This window comes from Podarcis cretensis (assembly GCF_951804945.1).
Source record: "Podarcis cretensis genome assembly, chromosome: 5".
In the NCBI taxonomy this organism is placed as follows: domain Eukaryota; kingdom Metazoa; phylum Chordata; class Lepidosauria; order Squamata; family Lacertidae; genus Podarcis; species Podarcis cretensis.
In genome coordinates, this window is record NC_137174.1 from 10,524,045 (window position 1) to 10,544,743 (window position 20,699).

Genomic DNA, 20,699 nt, shown 5'->3' on the forward strand with positions numbered 1-20,699 from the left:
TTCCTTTGGGATCCCAAGTACTATATGATAGGCTGAAATCTTTTATTCCCCCCACCATTTATTCACATATAATATTGTTTATTAAAAATTGGTTTAATATGACATAGTGATATGGAATTGCATTAAGATAAACATGTATTTTGATTGTCTTGCTTACACAAACACACCCAATAAACCATTCAGATCAACGGAATCGCATTTAGCAAAGCTTTTGGCGAAATTCTAGCAACAACGACAATTTCTTTTCGCGTATTAAAGGTTAATTGCCGCACCCCAGTCTTGTGGAGTCACCTATATGTACTGCCAACCCTAACACAGCATCTTAAATCAATTTCTTATGCTATACTACTCCTGGGGGGTGGGAGTTAAATAACTTTCCCTTTGCTCCTGTTCCTTTTGAATCAGCTTCTGTATACAGAATAATATTTATTCATGATAGCAATAATCATAATGCAAACTCCTTTCTACTGTCCCAAGCAAACATTGATTAGCTGGACAGAGCCATATAATTTGCTTTTCTAATAAACCAGGGGCCCATGCACTTCTAAAAACCAGCATCCTGGTTTCAAATCTGCTTTCATATCGGATACAAGAAAAGAGTCGAGTAGCTCCTGTCACTGTTTCCGAGCTTTTAATAGCAGCCCGCGTTGCACAAATAAATCTAGCGAAGTTTTCCAGTAGCTGCGATTCTCTCTCTTCCTAAGTAGGAAGCCTAATAAGGGTTGCCAAGTCGTTACTGGATTGCCAACTGACCAGGAAAAACACCACCACCAATTGGCCTCTCTCTTCACATTCTTGCCTACAGGGTGTGTTTCGAAATAATCATTTTCTTCTACTGCCATTTCTGAAGCAGCAGCCATTTCTGAAGCAGTACAGTTGTCCTTTCCATCACTTGTCTTCTCCCCATAGCTGTCAAGCGTCCCTTATTTGGCGGGACAGTCCCTTATCCCAGCGCCATGTCCCGCTGCTGTCCCTTATTGATGATGTCCCTTAAATAAGCTACTGAAGGTAATGGGGCCCTTTCTATGTCCAGCTTGCTTTGTCAACAACAAATTGTTGCTGTTTTTTTGTGTTGAATATATGCTATATGGTAATTTATGGACCTAATAGGTATGTAAAGCCATTTGCACACAACAAAATATGTATTTTATCAAAGTAATTGTAGATCCCTTATTTTGGCTGCTGATCCCTTATTTTCGAGGCTGCTGGTCCCTTATTTTCAAATCTGTAAGTTGACAGCTATGCTTCTCCGCATATCACAGGATCCAGCTTCAGAGTGTAGGTGGGGTGGGGTTTTTTTTGCAACAAGCCTTGAACCAGGGCAAACACTGCAGTTCAGGATGGGGTTACTATTTGTTGCAAACCGATGAATGACGGGGTGGGTTGTGTGCGCACAGCCTACGGGCGTGATTAGGTGCCTTAACGAAGACAGAACTGCACGCCACATCCTCAGACTTTGACTGCCAAGCCCCGTGGACAAATATTTCCATTTTGACTCTTTATCGACTTTCCTGGAACATCTGGCTGCTGAATGATAGGAGATAACGGCTGAGTGAGATGTGCCAGCTGGCTGATCCAGCGTGGCAGTTCGTAGGGGCTGGCTTCCTTTTCTTCTGCGTCTGTGAATATTTCTTATACGTTCGAACATTGCCGACTGACTGTTAGTCCACCGCTGCTAATTCCAGCTTTGCTTTGTAGGTGCTTGCTCTTTTTTCCTCCCCCCCTTTTTTTATTCAAAATTATAACAAGACATATTATCCAAAAATATATCATCCTTGTCCCCCCCCCCATTTTTCCTCCCTCCCCCCCTCCCACACAAACCCCACCCACCCCCTGACTTCCCTCAGTTCCAGTCTTTGGTTTCTCTAAGAATGCTGTTTTCTGCATGTTACAAAGTTGTATAGATCCTCAAACTATTTAGCTTATTATTATCAATAAAAAGTTTGTGAATGTTTATTCAAAACCTGCCAAGGCGTCCAGTTCGCTTTGTTGCGTCTTCAGATACTTTGTAAAGGGTTCCCATTCATCCTTAAAGTCACAGTTATCCTTGTCACGTAGCATATATGTTAGTTTTGCCAGTTCTGCATAGTCCATCAATTTTTCTTGCCATGATTCTTTAGTTGGGGTTTCTTCAGTCTTCCATCTTTGTGCTACCAGAACTCTCGCAGCCGTTGTCGCATACATGAAGATGTTTTTCAACTTTTTTGGCAGGTCTTTCCCTACAATCCCCAACAAAAATGCCTTGGGTTTTTTAACAAATGTTAAATGGAACATTTTCTTCAATTCATTGTATATCATTTCCCAATTTTTTAAAATTACCTTACAATCCCATTACATATGATAAAATGTTCCCTCCTTTTCCTTACACTTCCAACATATATTTGAACTAGTTTTGTACATTTCCCCTAACTGCACTGGTGTTGTGTACCATCTGTACATCATCTTCATGTAATTCTCCTTCTAGGTGCTTGCTAAGCACTTCCTCCAATAGCAAACGTGTCGGCAGAAATAGAGGCAAAACGGGGGCACGAGAAACAAGAAAGAGGGGTCCCCATGCTACAAAACACCAGAGGTTTGGAGAAGTAGAAAATACCTTTTTTAAAACAACAACAAGGGGGTAAGGAAAAAACAAAGAAACCCAAAAGAGCAGTGTTAGTATTGGTCATGCTTAGAAGCCAGTGCCAGTGGGGTGCAGTTCTTGGGCCCCACAAGCGAGAGAAGTCCCAATCACAGCTGTGTGTCCCTGGGCACGACAGCTTTGCTTTCTTTTCCCCACATGTTACAGAGCAGGTGTGCTGCTGCTACTGCGGAATGAAGACGCTCCAGTTGCATCCGCCATTTTTATTTCCCAAGGTGCTTTGCTCATGTGGGTTCTGTCCTCTGCAGTAGCAAAGCACCTGCTCAGGAAAATGGTTTTTTTAAAAAAATAAATAATTTTTTTAAAAGGAAACAAATTGCTGCCACCTGAGGGAATGAAGGAGCGTCTCCACCCCCATCGTTCTGCCTGGACACTGAGGTCCAGTGCCGAGGGCCTTCTGGCGGTTCCCTCATTGCGAAAAGGAAAGCTACAGGGAACCAGGCAGAGGGCCTTCTTGGTGGTGGCACCCGCCCTGTGGAACGCCCTCCCATCAGATGTCAAAGCGATAGACAACTACCTGACATTCAGAAGAAATCTCAAGGAAGCCCTGTTCAGGGAAGTTTTTAATGTATGACATATTAGTGTTTTTTTGGTCTTTGTGGAAGCCGCCCAGAGTGGCTGGGGAAACCCAGCCAGATGGGCGGGGTACAAATAATAAATTATTATTATTATTATTATTATTATTATTATTATTATTATTAGGAAAGAGACCCATTCATTCCCTTCCTGCTACCAGGCAAGGAGGAGGGAGGAAATGACAGGATGATTTTCAATCACACCCATGCACCCCTTTGCAGGTGGCATGAGACCCACCACCTAGATAGGGCAGTGGGGTGGGGGCCCCTTAGAGGGCATCTTGCTCAGGAAACCCTCAGACTTGGCAGTATCATTGTCCGTCCCCCTGGAATGCTGAATGCCAGTTGCAAAAGAAAAAGGGGAAATGGCGGACAGTTGGAAGAAGTGGAATTCCCTGCTCATAACAGGGATGGGGAATATTTGGCTCCAAGTCCCATCGGCTTCGGACAACACAGCCAATGGATATGGATGATGGATGGTTCTATTTCCAATAACTGCACCCCCTCGCAAAATTGTATTTTAAAATTAAGTTTAAAAACGCGAAAGTTTGGATCGGGCAGCCCTCCAGTGCCATTTAGGTGAAGGATGAGAATGCAGGAATAGATTTCCCGCTCCTGAAATTCAGAGTCACCGAATGTTCTCATTCCAGGCTATCAAGAGTCACTCCTTTTAGAATTAGTCAAACTAAAAGGAAGAATTCGAAACCGGCGGGACCAGAGATACACAGAAGATTGGTGTAAATTTACGGACTATTTGAAAAGTAATTGTGATGACCAGATTACATTTGTAGGTTTGCAAGAAGTTTTGTGAGGTGAATAATTTCAATTATTGCATAATTGGATAAAAAGGGAGACATTAGTAAAGATAATCAAAGGTAATATGAATTTAAGAAATGCAAAAGAAATGATAAAAATGGGGGATCATCAGAGGTGTTGATGGAAGTCCAAAAAGATTGTATAAGATGTGAAATTTTGTGGTATGTATGACAATTAATATGTTTAAAAATGAATAAAAATTATATATATATAAAAGTCACTTCTTTTAGGATGTCAAGATAGCAGTGGAACCTGCCACACTAGGGTCCAGTGTGTGCTATTAAATAAATAAAGCGAAACGACAATTTTTTTAAAAACGGAGGAACAGGATAATTCATGTCCTCTGTGTTGCATGGCACAAACTCAATTACTTGCCAGATCCTTGGTGCTAAAATGTGGGGGGAGCTTCCAGAACTTGAGTGTGGCGGCATTGCTGGCTGGAAGATGATTCACTGGGGCCCCGACGGTGGAATTCGAAACAGAAACGCCGTTGACCTTCCCGCTGGAGTGGTATCTATTTATTTACTTGCACTTTGACATGCTTCATAGCAATTCCTCACAACTGGTTGGGCATTGGGGGCAATCCCTTGTTTTGGGCAGAGGGGGGTTTGTAGTCCTACCTGCCCCTCCAAACGCTGGGGTATCCCATTAAAGGGATCTGGGGGGAGTGGCCATGTCTGTGGGTCCGGGGCCAGGGCCAAAAGCATTCTCCCCAGACGGCGGTCCCTGCAGGGATCACCCTATTGGATGTAAGCCTTAGGAACCCCCGCCTGGATTGACCATGTGTCACTTCCAGCCAGGCAGGCCGGAAGTTTTTAAATTGCCCCAAGCCAAACCTCTTTCATCTGTATTCAATAAAGTTGTGGCCTGTTTTTACCACAAACCCAGTCTGATCGGTCTCTTATTTATATGGGTTGGGGTATGGGAAGTCCGATGCCTTATCCTACAAGTCTCCTTCAGGCAGTTGTCCTCTGCAAATTGGAGAATGACAGACACTGCAACTTGGTGGTGGTGGTGGTGATGATGGAGGAGCTAGCAGACATAGGTGAGCTCCAAGCCTCAGGACTCTGAAGGTTCAGCCTAGGAGTTAGATAGGATTCTGCTGACAGCTTATCCTCAGCGAATCCTTTGAGAGTTCCATCTGCCTGGTCGATACAGGTATCATCTCATATTCCTGCGATGAGGAGCGGTGATGGCAACCCAGAATCAGGGCCTTCACTTCTTTTTTGAAGTTCTTGTTGAGAAAGCCGTAGATGACGGGGTTGATGCAGGCTGATGCCATGGCGACCAGATGGCACAGGGAGAAGATCAGGTCATGGATACAGTGGGGGATGATTTTATAGTCCCAGTCATCGATGGTGTTGAAAACATGAAGCGGCAGCCAGCAGATTGCGAAGGCGGCAACCATTAACGCCAGCAGAATATTGATCTGCTTCAGGTGGCTCGCCCGGCAACTGCACTCATGCTTCTTCCGAAACAGGTCCTCCCTCTTCCGGAGGCGCAGGTAGATGTTCAGGTAGCACACCGCGATGAGGAGAAGAGGGATGCAGTACTGCATGAGCAGCAGAACAGTGGCGTAGGTGAGCCTGTAAACATTCGATGGCCAGGAGTTGATGCAAACGGCCTTGCTCGCCAAAGAATCCGTTCTGTGGAGCTGCTTTGGGAAGATATTGTCTAAGGTGCTGTAAGCGATGAAAGGCAAGGACAAGAAAGAAGCAAAGATCCAAGCGATGGCAATGCCCAGGTAGGCTTGGGAGAGGCTGGGCCTCCAGCCGGTGGGTTTTACGATGAGCTGGTGCCTTTCTAAAGCAATGAGCACAAGCGACAGGATGGAGACGGTCAAAGACGTGCACTGGATGAATGAGGTCACCCTGCACATGGCTTCGCCAAATATCCAGTGCTTCAACAAGACCGTGGTGACAGTGAACGGCAAGCAGAATATGCACATCGTCAAGCTTGAGGCTATCAGATTGGCGATAAATATGTTGGTGACGGCGGCTTTCTCTTTATGTCTGGCCAGGATGCCGATGAAGCACAAGTTTCCTAAAATGCCTACCAGGGTCTCCAAGCTGTAAGAGGCGACTAGAAACAGAGTAATATCTGTGCTGTTTCTACATGGCTGGATGGTGTGGAAGGGGAAACTCCAGTTGGTCTGGGGTGGAGACGATGTGTTAGAAGCCACAGTCCTGTTCATTATGGAGTCAAAGAGGTGTGTCGTTGGTCGGAGGGTTAGGCACTTCCTGTGATCTTACTACAATCTGTCGGGGTGATCTGCAAAAGGGAGAGACGGTTTTATTTCTTACTGACACAGTCTCAACACTGGAGCAGACTAGGGGATGTAAAAACGTCTCGCAGCAGTCACAACTTTCTCAGCGGACTCTGTGCACAACCGCAGTGCATTCAAAGCTCTCTTATACCCTCCTTTTAACAGTTGTGGGGGATCCTGGCAACGGCAGCTTGTTAAAGATGCTGAAATGGCAACTTTGTGAGGTCAGTACCCATAACAAACTACACTTCCCAAGATTCTTTGGGGGAAGTCATTGTGACATTTGTACGGAGCCCCTGGTTGTCTCACGGACTATTGACCCGTACACCACTAATCCGCTGCCACCAACCAGGTCCTCCCTGGTAAAATCACTTCAGTCTCAGTCAGGTTCTCAATTAATAAAGAAGAGTGTATTTTATTTCAGACACAACCAAACTTTTACGGCATTCCAAACGTTGTTGCTCTTTACTTTCTTGGTCTTATTTTCCTCTCTCTATCTCTTCTACCTCCTCACACTCAAGAACCAACTGCCCTAACTGTCTCTCTATTACCAACTGCTTCTCCAACTGCCTTTCCCAACCAGCCAACTCACTAAAACCAACCAACTACCCACCAACAACTCCCAACGAACTCCTCCCAGAGCTGGTGTTATAGTCCCACTGACTCCACCCCCTGGGTCCTGACTGGGCAACCTGTTTAAATATTTCACCTCCAGCACTCTCTCTTATGTTAATGTCACAGTCATGACTGTTAAAAGTGGTACAAGAAAGGGTTTAAACCAGGGCTGAGCAACCTTTTTCAGCCGTGGGCCAGTCCACCGTCCCTCAGACCATGTGGTGGGCTGGGCTATATTTTGGAAAAAAATAAATGAACGAATTCCTATGCCCCACAAATAACCCAGAGATGCATTTTAAATAAAAGGACACATTCTACTCATGTAAAAACACGCTGATTCCTGGACCGTCCGCGGGCCAGATTGAGAAGGAGATTGGGCCACATCTGGCCCCCAGGCCTTAGGTTGCCTAAAGGTAAAGGTAAAGGTAAAGGGACCCCTGACCATCAGGTCCATTCGTGGCCGACTCTGGGGTTGCGGCGCTCATCTCGCTTTATTGACCGAGGGAGCCGGCGTACATCTTCTGGGTCGTGGCCAGCATGACTAAGCCACTTCTGGTGAACCAGAGCAGCGCACGGAAACGCCGTTTACCTTCCCGCCGGAGTGGTACCTATTTATCTACTTGCACTTTGTGCTTTCGAACTGCTAGGTTGGCAGGAGCAGGGACAGAGCAACAGGAGCTCACCCCGTCGTGGGGATTCGAACTCCTGACCTTCTGATTGGCAAGCCCTAGGCTCTGTGGTATAACCCACAGCGCCACCCGCGTCCCTTTTAGGTTGCCTACCCCTGGTTTAAGGGACGCAGGTGGCGCTGTGGGTTAAAGCCTCAGCGCCTAGGACTTGCCGATCGAAAGGTCGGCGGTTCGAATCCCTGCGGCGGGGTGCGCTCCCGCTGCTCGGTCCCAGCGCCTGCCAACCTAGCAGTTCGAAAGCACCTCCGGGTGCAAGTAGATAAATAGGGACCGCTTACCAGCGGGAAGGTAAACGGCGTTTCCGTGTGCGGCTCTGGCTCGCCAGATGCAGCTTTGTCACGCTGGCCACGTGACCCGGAAGTGTCTCCGGACAGCGCTGGCCCCTGGCCTCTTAAGTGAGATGGGCACACAACCCCAGAGTCTGTCAAGACTGGCCCGTATGGGCAGGGGTACCTTTACCTTTACCTTTACCCCTGGTTTAAACATAACGAAGTGGTTCTGACCCGAATGCAAATCCTAAAGATTTCTGCCCCGGCATAATCTCAAGGTGGATGGCACTTGAACAAGTATGACAACACGGACAGCTCATGCACAGCTAAATGTAGCTTTGAATGGGATTGGGATCGTTTACGATTCCACTCTCTATCAACCGGAGGCAGAAGACAAGGTCAGCCTGCTCCAGAGATTTATGCTGAGTGGGATTTTGTAGAAAAGTTCCTTTTGGAGTTCTGGACTTTCAAAGTCATGTTTTAAAAGCCGAGTTTCTTTAAACTGCAAGAATTTACTATTAATGCATATTTTATGGCACTTTTTATTTAAATAAGTGCATGTTCAATTATGTAAAAAATTATGTAAAATGAAGGCTGAAAATGCACTTTCAGATGATTTCATCTATTTGGAGTTCCTTTCTAAAATTCCTTTTAGAAACCCCCAAGGAAAACTGCACACATTTCTTCAAATCCAAATTTCTCTGTGTATGCCGTTGAACTGATCTTGTAACGTAAAGAAATCAAATCATACGCATAAGACACTGATGGGTTGCGGTGTTTGAACGTTCTTCTTAAGGCTTGCTTCCCCTAGACTTACCTAAATGGTTGTTGTTGCTGTTTTGCTTTTGTTGTTTTTTTAAGGGATGACATCCAATTTCGTTGCACTGTGCAATGTTGCACTTGTGTAATGACAATAAAGAATCTATCTATCTATCTATCTATCTAAATCTTACACATTATCTTTCAGCAAACACAGAAATACTCTCACTACCTGCCATTCAACAACAAAACAACAACAACAATAACATAATAAGCCTTAAATATCTATGTTGGGTGCAGGAGGGAAAGATGTTTCAGTATTGCCAGTCTATGTTTCAGAATGATCAATTGCCAGAAGGTTCTGAAGGCACGGGGATAGAAATATCTGATTTTGTTAAAATCTGTTAAAATTGTGGCATGGTTTCATTGCTTCCATGTCTTAAAATGCCTTGGGGGAAAGCAGCAAGGCATATCCTACCATAATATTTCTACTTGTGGGTTCTTTGTGCCATCCGCGGCGTACATTATATTCCTTTCCCAGGGCCACATAAAGGATCAGGATGCCACCACCCTCAATCATATACGGAACACAGAAATGCTCTCTTTTCCTTCACCTATAAACCACATTTCTCCCCCGTCTGTCTTCACATACACAATGCGCTCTGAGGGCAACTCCTGCGAGCCTGATCCTGCTGCCCCCTTGGAAAATACAAACTATTTGTTTGTTTGTTTGTTTCTTTGAAAAAATCGCAATCTTAGCAGGGGTTTCATTGTTCTTTTAGGGTGCTAACTCTGGTGTGGAGAGAGTGGCCACACAGGGAATTTCCAAGAAACCCGTCCGTTGCTCCTGTCTGGCTTATTAACGATCGTTGTAAGCCACTCCGGGAGCCTTTTTTGACCAAAGAGTGGGTTAAAAATACTTTTTAAAAAATCAATAGTTAGTGGATAACATACCACTAGTTCTAGAATGTTCTAGGGGCATGGGCAGCAAGTTGATTTTCTGGCTTACCTTCGCCACCCACTTCTAAGTGCTTTTTTCCATGCTCTTGTGGATACTGAGTGGGGAAAGTACCGTATTTTTCGCTCTATAGGACACACCAGACCACAAGAGACACCTAGTTTTTGGAGAAGGGAAACAAGAAAAAAATATTCTGAATCTCAGAAGCCAGAACATCAAGAGGGATCGCTGCGCAGTGAAAGCAGCAATCCCTCTTGCTGTTCTGGCTTCTGGGATAGCTGCGCAGCCTGCATTCGCTCCATAAGAAGCACACACATTTCCCCTTACTTTTTAGGAGGGAAAAAGTGAGTCTTATAGAGCAAAAAATATGGTATGTGCAAAAAGACTTACCTTTGATACCCCCCAGGAGCATATCTGCTGCAAGCATACACCAGGGATCTCCACCGGCAGAATCAAATGAGCAACAGGCCAGCAAAACCAACATCCGATCACCTTTCTGGGCATTAAAACTCTCTTTTCTCTTTTCTCTTTCAGTATGAAAAAATGGGTGCCAGTTCCTCTTCTCAATCTCTCTACCTCCAAAGGGACGTTAGTCCTGGAGTTTTGATGGGAATGCAAATCTCTGGCTCCCTCTTGTTGTCTCCTTAGAAAAGAAGAAGCAAACTCTTTGCTGCAGGAGAGAGAAGGAACATGCAAATGATGTGAAGCAGCGAGTGAATGAGCATGGCAGCCAAATGAGTATAAACAACTCAGATTGGCTGCATTCATCTTTATATGCAGCCTGGGCATTGCAATCCGGGGTGGTGGTTTTTTTGGTCACCCATGGGGCATCTTTGATCTGTTTACCAGATGGCTCTGCAGAAGGTCACTCCCAGCATCAAGGCTTGGCACGTCAGCCAGGGGTGGGGTTTTGCTTCACAATGACTCAGAGTCAGACCAAGGCTTGGAGCACCCAAGGGAATCAGTCCAGCTGGGACAAATGGGACAGCAAGACAGTGGTACAGTGGTGCCTCACAAGACGAAATTAATCCGTTCCGTGAGGCTCTTCGTATAGCGGTTTTTTTCGTCTTGCGAAGCAAGCCCATTGACAGCTTAGCGGATTAGCGCTATTAGCGGTTTAGCCGCTTTTAGCAGATCAGCTGATAAGCGGCTTATCAGCGGATCAGCTGATAAGCGATTTAGGGCTTAGGAAAATAAAACCCACAGGAACTCGCAAGACATTTTCGTCTTGCGAAGCAAGCCCATAGGGAAATTCGTTTTGCGAAGCGCCTCCAAAACAGAAAACCCTTTCGTCTAGCGGGTTTTCCGTCTTGCGAGGCGTTCGTCTTGCGGGGCACTACTGTACCTCGGGTTACAGGCGCTCCAGGTTACAGACTCTGCTAACCCAGAAATAGTACCTCGGGTTAAGAACTTTGCTTCAGGATGAGAAATTGTGTTCTGGTGGCGCGGCGGCAGCAGGAGTCCCCATTAGCTGAAGTGGTACCTCAGGTTAAGAACAGTTTCAAGTTAAGAACGGAGCTCCAGAACAAATTAAGTTCTTAACCCGAGGTACCACTGTAATAATAGTAGTAGTAGTAGTAGTAGTAGTAGTAATAATAATAATAATAATAATAATAATAATAATAATAATAGTAATAGTAATAATACTTTATTATTTATACCCTGCCACGTGGCTGGGTTTCCCCAGTTGCTCTGGGTGGCTTCCAACAGAACACTAAAAACAGAATAAAACATCAACCATTAAAAACTTCCCTAAACAGGGCTGCCTTCAGATGTCTTCTAAAAGTCTGGTAGTTGTTTATTTCCTTGATATCTGACAGGAGGGCATTCCATAGGGCGGGCGCCACAACCGAGAAGGCCCTCTGCCTTGTTCTCTGTAAGCTCACTTCTCTCAGTGAGGGAACCGCCAGAAGGCCCTTGGCGCTGGACCTCTGTGTCCGGGCTGAACAATGGGGGTGGAGACGCTCCTTCAGGTATACTGGGCCGAGGCCATTTAGGGCTTTAAAGGTCAGCACCAACACTTTGAATTGTGCTCGGAAATGTACTGGGAGCCAACGCAGATCTTTCAGGACCAGTGTTATGTGATCTCGGCAGCCGGTCCCAGTCACCAGTCTAGCTGCCGCGTTCTGGATTAGTTGTAGTTTCCGGGTCACCTTCAAAGGTAGCCCCACGTAGAGTGCATTGCAGTAGTCCAAGCGGGAGATAACCAGAGCATGCACCACTCTGGCGAGACAGTCTGCAGGCAGATAGGGTCTCAGCCTGCGTACCAGATGGAGCTGGTAAACAGCTGCCCTGGACACAGAATTGACCTGCGCCTCCATGGACAGCTGTGAGTCCAAAATGCAAGCAAAGGAGAGCTACACAGGAGGAACATGAAGCACTTGATAGAAGTCATGTTGCTGTTCTTTGGACAACTATCCAGGAGGATAATCAAAGGCTCCTAACTTCCATGTGTCCTGCTTTTCCTGGGACAGTCCCAGAATTACAGAAGCCGTCCCGGTTTTTTATTTGACCCTGGAATGTCCCAATTTTCCTTTTACCTCCCTTCCACATAAAGGTAAAGGTAAAGGGACCCCTGACCATTAGGTCCAATCGTGGCTGACTCTGGGGTTGCGGCGCTCATCTTGCTTTACTGGCCGAGGGAGCCGGCGTACAGCTTCCGGGTCATGTGGCCAGCATGACTAAGCCACTTCTGGCAAACCAGAGCAGCGCACGGAAACGCCGTTTATCTTCCCGCCGGAGTGGTACCTATTTATCTACTTGCACTGGTGTGCTTTCAAACTGCTAGGTTGGCAGGAGCTGGGACCAAACAACGGGAGCTCACCCCATCGCGGGGATTCGAACCACCGACCTTCTGATCGGCAAGCCCTAGGCTCTGTGGTTTAACCCACAGCACCACCTGCGTCCCCCCTTCCACATTTCAGAGAACAATTAAAAGTGCTGTGCGTGTGTGTAAAAACTTAGTCCTGCTTATACTGAAAACAGAACACCTGCACCAAATGATGGAAACGGTGAAGCCCTTCCAATAATTCTGAAAGGAAAAGGTCACCAATCCGCTTTAAGTTCTTTAATGGCAACAGCCAAACATTTCTTAGGAAACGCCTGGGGTGTTTATTCCTTTACTGTAAATGGAGCCCGACACTGTCCCTATTTTCACTGGAGAAAAGTTTGGAGGCTGGACAGGATCGCACTTGTCCACAACATACTCTGACAGGGAAGTGTAATTGATGCTGGCTCCCTAGTATGGACTCCCCTCATGGGTCGAAATCCCTGCCTCTTGTCAAATTATTTTTTGTTTGTTTTTGTTTGTTTTTTTAAAAAAGATATTTATTGAAGTTTCAAAAAAAGGTTACAGACATAAAAAGAATAAACAAAAAAATACAAAAAGAAAAAAATACAAAAACACAGAGAAAAACAAAAACAATTAAAAACAGATCCATCTTTCCATGTTTATCCTTCATTCCCTTATTTCCCTGACCTCCTCACACCTCCCTTTTTTGTAATCCAATTCAATTGGTTAATTCAACAAATCCTTTCCCTCTTTGTTTTTATCTTAATCCTTCAACTTAATATATTATAACTTTACTTTCTCACCTGTTTACAATCTGTTTTCACATACTCCTTAATAGCATTACTGCTAAAAGCCACTTAATTTCATTCCAACATCATTCTAACATTCATTAATTTTACAATATTTCTGCAAGTAGTCTTTAAATTTAAATTTCTTCCAATCTTCTTCCACCAACTCTTCTCCCTGGTCTCGGATATTCTGGTTTCACCTCAGATCGTATAAATCTTTCGCCTTTTAAAGGTAAAGGTAAAGGTACCCCTGCCCGTACGGGCCAGTCTTGACAGACTCTGGGGTTGTGCGCCCATCTCACTTAAGAGGCCAGGGGCCAGCGCTGTCCGGAGACACTTCCGGGTCACGTGGCCAGCGTGACATCGCTGCTCTGGCGAGCCAGAGCCGCACACGGAAACGCCGTTTACCTTCCCGCTGGTAAGCGGTCCCTATTTATCTACTTGCACCCGGAGGTGCTTTCGAACTGCTAGGTTGGCAGGCGCTGGGACCGAGCAGCGGGAGCGCACCCCGCCGCAGGGATTCGAACCGCAGACCTTTCGATCGGCAAGTCCTAGGCGCTGAGGCTTTAACCCACAGCGCCACCTGCGTCCCTACCTCTTGTCAAATTATTGTTCTCCCCAAACTTTTGCCCAATCAGTTCTTTTCCACTCTAGCGTAAGACAAAGGATGATGAATTAAAGTCTCCTGGACCACACAGAAACACCAGCTGGGACTGGAGTTAGGGGTAAGGCTCAGTGCCGGATTTAAGTATAAGCTAAACAAGCTATAGCTTAGGGCCCCCCTCTCTTGGGGCCCCCCAAAAAATTTAAAGTAAGAAAACTGGATGTACATTTCCAAAATATAAGACACAAAACAAATAAAATAAAACCTTCATACAGCAAGTGTTTTGCGTTGTGTAGGCTCCTATGATGTAAGTAATGAGCCCCGCCTGCTAGCCTGCTCCCTAAAATATCACTGGTTTGCTCATTTCTATATATAGGGTGCCTACATTCTGCATGGACTGGTTGTATGGCAACATGTGCAAATGGCTTTAGATACCTATTGGATGCATAAATTAAAGGGTACAGGTAAAGGACCCCTGACAGTTAAGTCCATTCGCAAATGACTCTGGGGTTGCAGCGCTCATCTTGCTTTACTGGCCGAGGGAGCTGACGTTTGTCCGCAGACAGTTCTTCTGGGTCATGTGGCCAGCATGACTAATCCTCTTCTGGCAAAACCAGAGCAGCGCACGGAAACGCCGTTTACCTTCCCGCCAGAGCGGTACCTATTTATCTCCTTGCACTTTGACGTGCTTTCGAACTGCTAGGTTGGCAGGAGCTGGGGCAGAGCAACGAGAGCTCACCCCGTTGCGGGGATTCGAACCGCCGACCTTCTGATCGGCAAGTCGTAGGCTCTGTGGTTTAGACCACAGCACCACCCGCGTCTCACCCTAGGTCCATATATTACCATATACAGTGGTACCTCAGTTTAAGTACTTAATTCGTTCCGGAGGACCATACTTAACCTGAAACTGTTCTTAACCTGAAGCAGCACTTTAGCTAATGGGGCCTCCTGCTGCCGCCACGCCGCCAGAGCCCGATTTCTGTTCTTATCCTGAAGCAAAGTTCTTAACCTGAAGCACTATTTCTGGGTTAGCGGAGTCTGTAACCTGAAGCGTCTGTAACCCGAGGTACCACTGTATAGCATATATTGAACACAAAAAAACCAGCAACAATTTGTTGCTGACGAAGGACAGCTGGACATATAAAGGGCCCCATTCCCTTCAATAGCTTAGGCTCTCATCAAACCTAAATCTGGCCCTGGTAAAACTTAATATTTTGTGGTCATAAGGCCTACTTCTTCGTCGGCTCATCTCCGTCTTCAGTAGCAGCCATGACAGTGAAGCAGTCGGGCCCTCTTGTAACATTTCTGCATGTGCCTTTATTCGTGCACAGGCCTAGACCAGGAAGTCCAGTTCGAAGCACTGCACATCTGACGCAGTTGGCTTTTGCCTTATTTTGCTCAGACCGGGAATAGCATTTAGTTCAGCGTTAACGAAGTGTGAGGTACTGTGGAGCTGCACTTTGCTGGCCATCGCTAATGAGATTTCTTATCCGTCTCAGAAGTTCTTCACCTGTCAACCCCAACATGGAGTCATCAACTGCAGGAGTCACTTCCGCAAGCTCCTTTTCCCATTCATTTGGCTTCATCTCGATTTATTAGAAGCTCAAATGTGCATTCCTCTTTTAATTATAGCATCTCGTATCATGTTGGCTTTGTGGTCCTTTCTGTAAGATACGCTGGTGTGGTTGCCACCTAGTGGCCAAAAGGCAAAAGTGTTCCTTGAGAAAAAATGGAATTACAGTGGTACCTTGGGTTACATACACTTCAGGTTACATACGCTTCAGGTTACACACTCTGCTAACCTAGAAATAGTGCTTCAGGTTAAGAACTTTGCTTCAGGATAAGAACAGTTTCAGGTTAAGTATGGACCTCTGGAACGAATTAAGTACTTAACCCGAGGTACCACTGTACTATACAGTCATACCTTGGCTTGAATGCGCTTCAGGTTGAGTGCGGCAACCCGGAAGTAATGGAGCACGTTACTTCTGGGTTTTGCCGCTCGCGCATGCGCACTCAATATGACATCACACGCATGCGCGGAAACGCAAAACGCAACCCATGCACGTGCCGTCACGGTTTACTTTCTGTTCAGGATGCGAACAGGGCTCCGGAATGGATCCCGTTCACATCCCGAGGTACCACTGTACAATCATACCTCGGGTTACAGCCATTTCAGGTTGCATTTTTTTTGGGTTGCAGACTGCCGAAACCCGGAAGTACCAGAGAACGGGTTGCTTCCGGGTTTCAACGATCGCACATGTACAGAAGCACTAAATCGTGCTTTGCGCATGCGCAGAAGCCCCAAATTGCAACCTGCGCGTGCACAGACACGGGTTGCGAACGTGCATCCCGCACGGATTATGTCCGCAACCCGAGCGTCCACTGTACAGTGGTGCCTCGCAAGACGAAATTAATCCATTCTGCGAGTCTCTTCGTCTTGCAGTTTTTTCGTCTTGCGATGCACGGCTATTAGCAGCTTAGCGGCTATTAACGGCTTAGCGGCTTAGCGGCTATTAACAGCTTTAAGAAAAAGGAAACAAACTGGCAAGAACTCACAAGACGTTTCGTCTTGCGAAGCAAGCCCATAGGGAAATTCATCTTGCGGAACGACTCAAAAAATGGAAAACTCTTTCATCTAGCGAGTTTTTCCTCTTGCGAGGCATTCGTCTTGCGGGGCACCACTGTACTGTGTTTTGAGGCCTGTGCTTTTTTAGGGGTGGTTCTAAGCTGCACGCCAGACTGATAAGTGTGTAACACAAACTAAAAAACTAAACCAAGTATTGGATTGTTCAGCGTCTTTATAAACAACTTGGACAAAGGAATTGAGGGGATGCTCATCCAATTTGCAGTTGATACCAAACTGGGAGGGGTAGCTGAACCGGGATTCAATATGACCTTCCACAGATTGGATTACTGGGCCCAAACTAACCAAAGGAATTTCAGTAGGGACAAGTGTCAGGTTGTGCACTTTTGCAGGAATAACCGGCTGCACAAATACAAGATGGGGGTCACCTGGCTCACTAGCAGTACATGTGAAAAGGATCTAGGGGTCTTGGTGGACCACAAGCTTAATGTGAGTCAATGGTGTGATGCAGTAGCAAAAAAGACTATCAACAGAAGTTTAGTGTCCCGATTAATCGGTAAAGGGTAAAGGGGACCCCTGACCATTAGGTCCAGTCATGGCCGACTCTGGGGTTGCAGCGGTCATCTCGCTTTATTGGCCGAGGGAGCCGGTGTACAGCTTCCGGGTCATGCGGCCAGCATGACTAAGCCGCTTCTGGCGAACCAGAGCAGCACACGGAAATGCCGTTTACCTTCCCGCCAGAGCGGTACCTATTTATCTACTTGCACTTTGACGTGCTTTCGAACTGCTAGGTTGGCAGGAGCTGGGACTGAGCAATGGGAGCTCACCCCGCCGTGGCGATTCGAACCGCAGACCTTCTGATCAGCAAGTCCCAGGCTCTGTGGTTTAACCCACAGCGCCACCTGCGTCCCTGTCCAGATCAATAAAGGTAAAGGTAAAGGTACCCCTGCCCGTACGGGCCAGTCTTGACAGACTCTGGGGTTGTGCGCCCATCTCACTCAAGAGGCCGGGGGCCAGCGCTGTCCGGAGACACTTCTGGGTCACGTGGCCAGCGTGACATTGCTGCTCTGGCGAGCCAGAGCCGCACACGGAAACGCCGTTTACCTTCCCGCTGGTAAGCGGTCCCTATTTATCTACTTGCACCCGGGGGTGCTTTCGAACTGCTAGGTTGGCAGGCGCTGGGACCGAGCAGCGGGAGCGCACCCCGCCGCGGGGATTCGAACCGCCGACCTTTCAATCGGCAAGCCCTAGGCGCTGAGGCTTTTACCCACAGCGCCACCCGGTCCAGATCAATAGTCCCACTCTATTCTGCCTTGGTCAGACCATATCTGGAATACTGTGTCTAATTTTTCCCCTCTCTCTCTCTTTGTGTATGTGTGAGAGAGAAAGAAGGAAAGAAGGAAGGAAGGAAGGAAGGAAGGAAGGAAGGAAGGAAGGAAGGAAGAGTTCTAGCTCTCAAGTGCCTGGGCCTCCCTCTTGGTTACTGATAGTAGACAGTCCAACCTGCCACAAACCGTTGGTGCGAAAGGAAAGGAAATAATTCTTGGTTTGTTCGGGATCAATTTTTGTGGCTACAGGAACAACAGAGACTTGGAGAGGGATAGTTTGACTCAGCAATGAGAAAGAGAGAGAGAGGTTTTGGCAAGACCTCAGTCCAGGGCTATTTTTAAGCTCAGTTGGTTCCAAGGTCACTTCCTCCACCATCTGTAATTGCTGGTTTTGTGTGCATGTTAAGAATTTGTGTGCACATTGCAAACTCTGCATTGTTTTCTTCAAGACACCGAGCGAGAGAGAAGCAGCGGCTGAAGAAGCCTGGAAAAAGCATTAAGGAAATAAACAAATGTGAATTAAGGAACATAGCAAGGACAGCCAACTCTTCCCCTTATTGATCTTACAAATCCCAACCCCCCCCCCAGTAAACAAACTCAGTAACAACAATAGGAACGCAGGTAGAAAGTCAGAATTATCTTCTTCTTAATTCACCAAGACAATCTGTAGCTAATTTAGCAGTTTTATTGCTATTAAAAAATCCATGAGAACTACATAAAAGTTTGGATTATGAAATTTTTTTGCTACATAGCTTTCATCACCACATACTTACCCTTGCAGATGTTGCTAACGCGATGTGCACAATGCACAAATCTTACACAAGTATAACATTGGAAGCACTTCATTACTTACAGAAAGTTGTATACAAGATGGACCAGTGGACAGCATTCAATGACCTGCTCTGATACATACCCTATTTAAATTCTCAAGACGCTACACAGCCAAACACCGTCTTTTTACTTTCTCAAAACCCCTCACCAGACCACAACTGCAACGCGTATGCCTTTCAAAAAAAAAAAAAAAAAAAAGGCCATCTGTATAATCCTCCTCTTTTAATTTATTTTGTTATTGCTGTATGTTTTACAGTTTTGTTGCACGGGCCCAAATCCCTGGCCCTCTTGGTGCTATTAATACTTTGCATAGATTTGCAGGATTCAGTTGGATGAAGCTCTTAAAAACGCAGAAAAAGTACCAATGTTTTCCCCCCTAGCCCAGCTCAAAGCTGGAGAGTCATTTGATAACAGCACATGCAGCACGATCGCACCTGAACTGATAATTGTGTGGCACCTTTGACGCACATTTGCCTGCAGTACTATTTAATAAGTTATTTTGACTGTCCAGCAGTAAAGTAGAAGGTGTACCATCTCTTCCACATCTATCTTTTTTTCTATGTACGGAAGCAGAACAGTTTTATCAGTGAATAAAAAACAGTAACGATACTATATTGGAAAGGAGACGCCCAGCTGAATTTATCAGAAGACTGGCGCCCATCGACGAAGGATGCAATGCATAATACAACAGAAGTCCAACAGAAGTCGGTTTATGTGCAAAATGAACCCCCCCCCTCGTACCCTGCAAGAGTTGCTGCCTGGTAGTTGCTGCCTCATCAACTGTGAGATGCAAAGAAATGGAAACTTGGGAAGCTTTCCGAATTTTCCTCATTACCGAATCCCAAACGAGCAAATGTTTAAGACACCGCCGCAATATGACGTTGTTACTTTAGTCAGCTTAAAATTAGCAGGACCTTCCCAGCGGCATTGAAAGAACCTGAGACAGTGGGGAGGGAGGAGGAAATTTACAGAATTTAGCTTCCACTTAATCGGACCCTTCCTAGCATTACTATGGCAAAATTATTTGCGCGCAAACCTAACCCCATTCATCAGCGCAGGCTATTTCCATCTGGCTAACGACTTATAAAACGTAACGAGGGAATGTGTGTGTGAACCATTAATGCATAATCCATTATCACTCGCTGCCTGGATATTTTTCTTTTGTCAAATACCCAGCAGTTCCCAAGATTCAATCATGGAATGTTTATACGGCACGTGTGGCATAAATATACTCGACAGTACAAAAGGACGCCTGGCATTTTGTTCTGTTTTTTTGCTGACCAGCAACAAACTCTTGATTATAAACTAAGACTGGATATGCTCTGCTCCCATCTCGGTTCCCCACGCTTCAAGCCAGAAGCTGAGGTGGAGGACGGGATGGAGGGGGCCCTGGCGGACATCTCGAAGGGGGAGGAGCAGGAGGAAGTTGCCTGCAGGGAGGGGGCTGCATTGGCGCTGGAGAAGATGGGCTTCTTGGAGCGTTGTTGAGGGTGTGGTGTTCTCTTGGTTGCTGAGGTGCGCTGTACGAGATGACCGTCCCATCTGATTTCACTCTGGTGAAATTTATGCATCGTCCCTGTAGAAGCAAACAAAGGGAAGGTTATTCTTTCCAAGTACCAACATATTTTTTAGTAATACAGTGGTACTTTGGTTTTCAACCTTAATCCGTTCTGGAAGCCTGTTCCAAAACCAAAGCGTTCTAAAGCCAAGGTGCGTTTTTCCACAGAGAATAATGCAAAATGGATTAATCTGTTCCAGACTTTTAAAAACAACCCCTAAAACAGCAGCTTAACATGGATTTTACTATCTAACAAGACCACTGATCCACAAAATGAAAGCAATAAACAATTTACTGCAGTCACACAATCAATCAATCAATCAGTAGCTGAACTGGGTTTCACGCAGTCACAAAAACAAAAACAAAAGAGGCGCAAAAATAAAAACGCAGAATAAATAGCAAAAACAGACAGACCTCAGCGTAACCCTCAAAACGGAAGTGTGGCACTCAGATTGGAAATGTGGCACTCAAAATGGAGCATGTTCGGCTTCCAAAAAATGTTCACAAACCGGAACACTTACTTCTGGGTTTGCAGTGTTTGGGTTCCAAGTTGTTTGAGTACTAAGGCGTTTGAGGTACCACCGTAATCAATTAATTGGTTAGTCATCAATACAGCACTACCAACGCACA

General features: G+C 46.0%; 2 protein-coding genes across 2 annotated transcripts in view; both read right to left on the reverse strand.

The window, feature by feature from the left end:
- Nucleotides 1-4,832: 4,832 nt before the first annotated feature.
- On the reverse strand, nt 4,833-10,325 carry NPY4R2 (neuropeptide Y receptor Y4-2). Its single transcript, XM_079975393.1, has 2 exons — nt 9,976-10,325; nt 4,833-6,300 (listed from the first exon to the last, which is right to left on the reverse strand). Exon 2 carries the CDS (start codon nt 6,221-6,223, stop codon nt 5,117-5,119), a length of 1,107 nt encoding a protein of 368 aa, XP_079831519.1. The 5' UTR covers nt 6,224-6,300; nt 9,976-10,325; the 3' UTR covers nt 4,833-5,116.
- An 8,020-nt stretch (nt 10,326-18,345) lies between these two features.
- ANTXRL (ANTXR like) overlaps nt 18,346-20,699 on the reverse strand; it is a 59,526-nt gene continuing 57,172 nt past the window's right edge. The window contains exon 18 of the mRNA XM_079975234.1: nt 18,346-20,087. Coding sequence (XP_079831360.1) covers nt 19,860-20,087 — 228 coding nt within the window. The 3' untranslated portion in view covers nt 18,346-19,859. The remainder of the gene's footprint in view (nt 20,088-20,699) is intronic.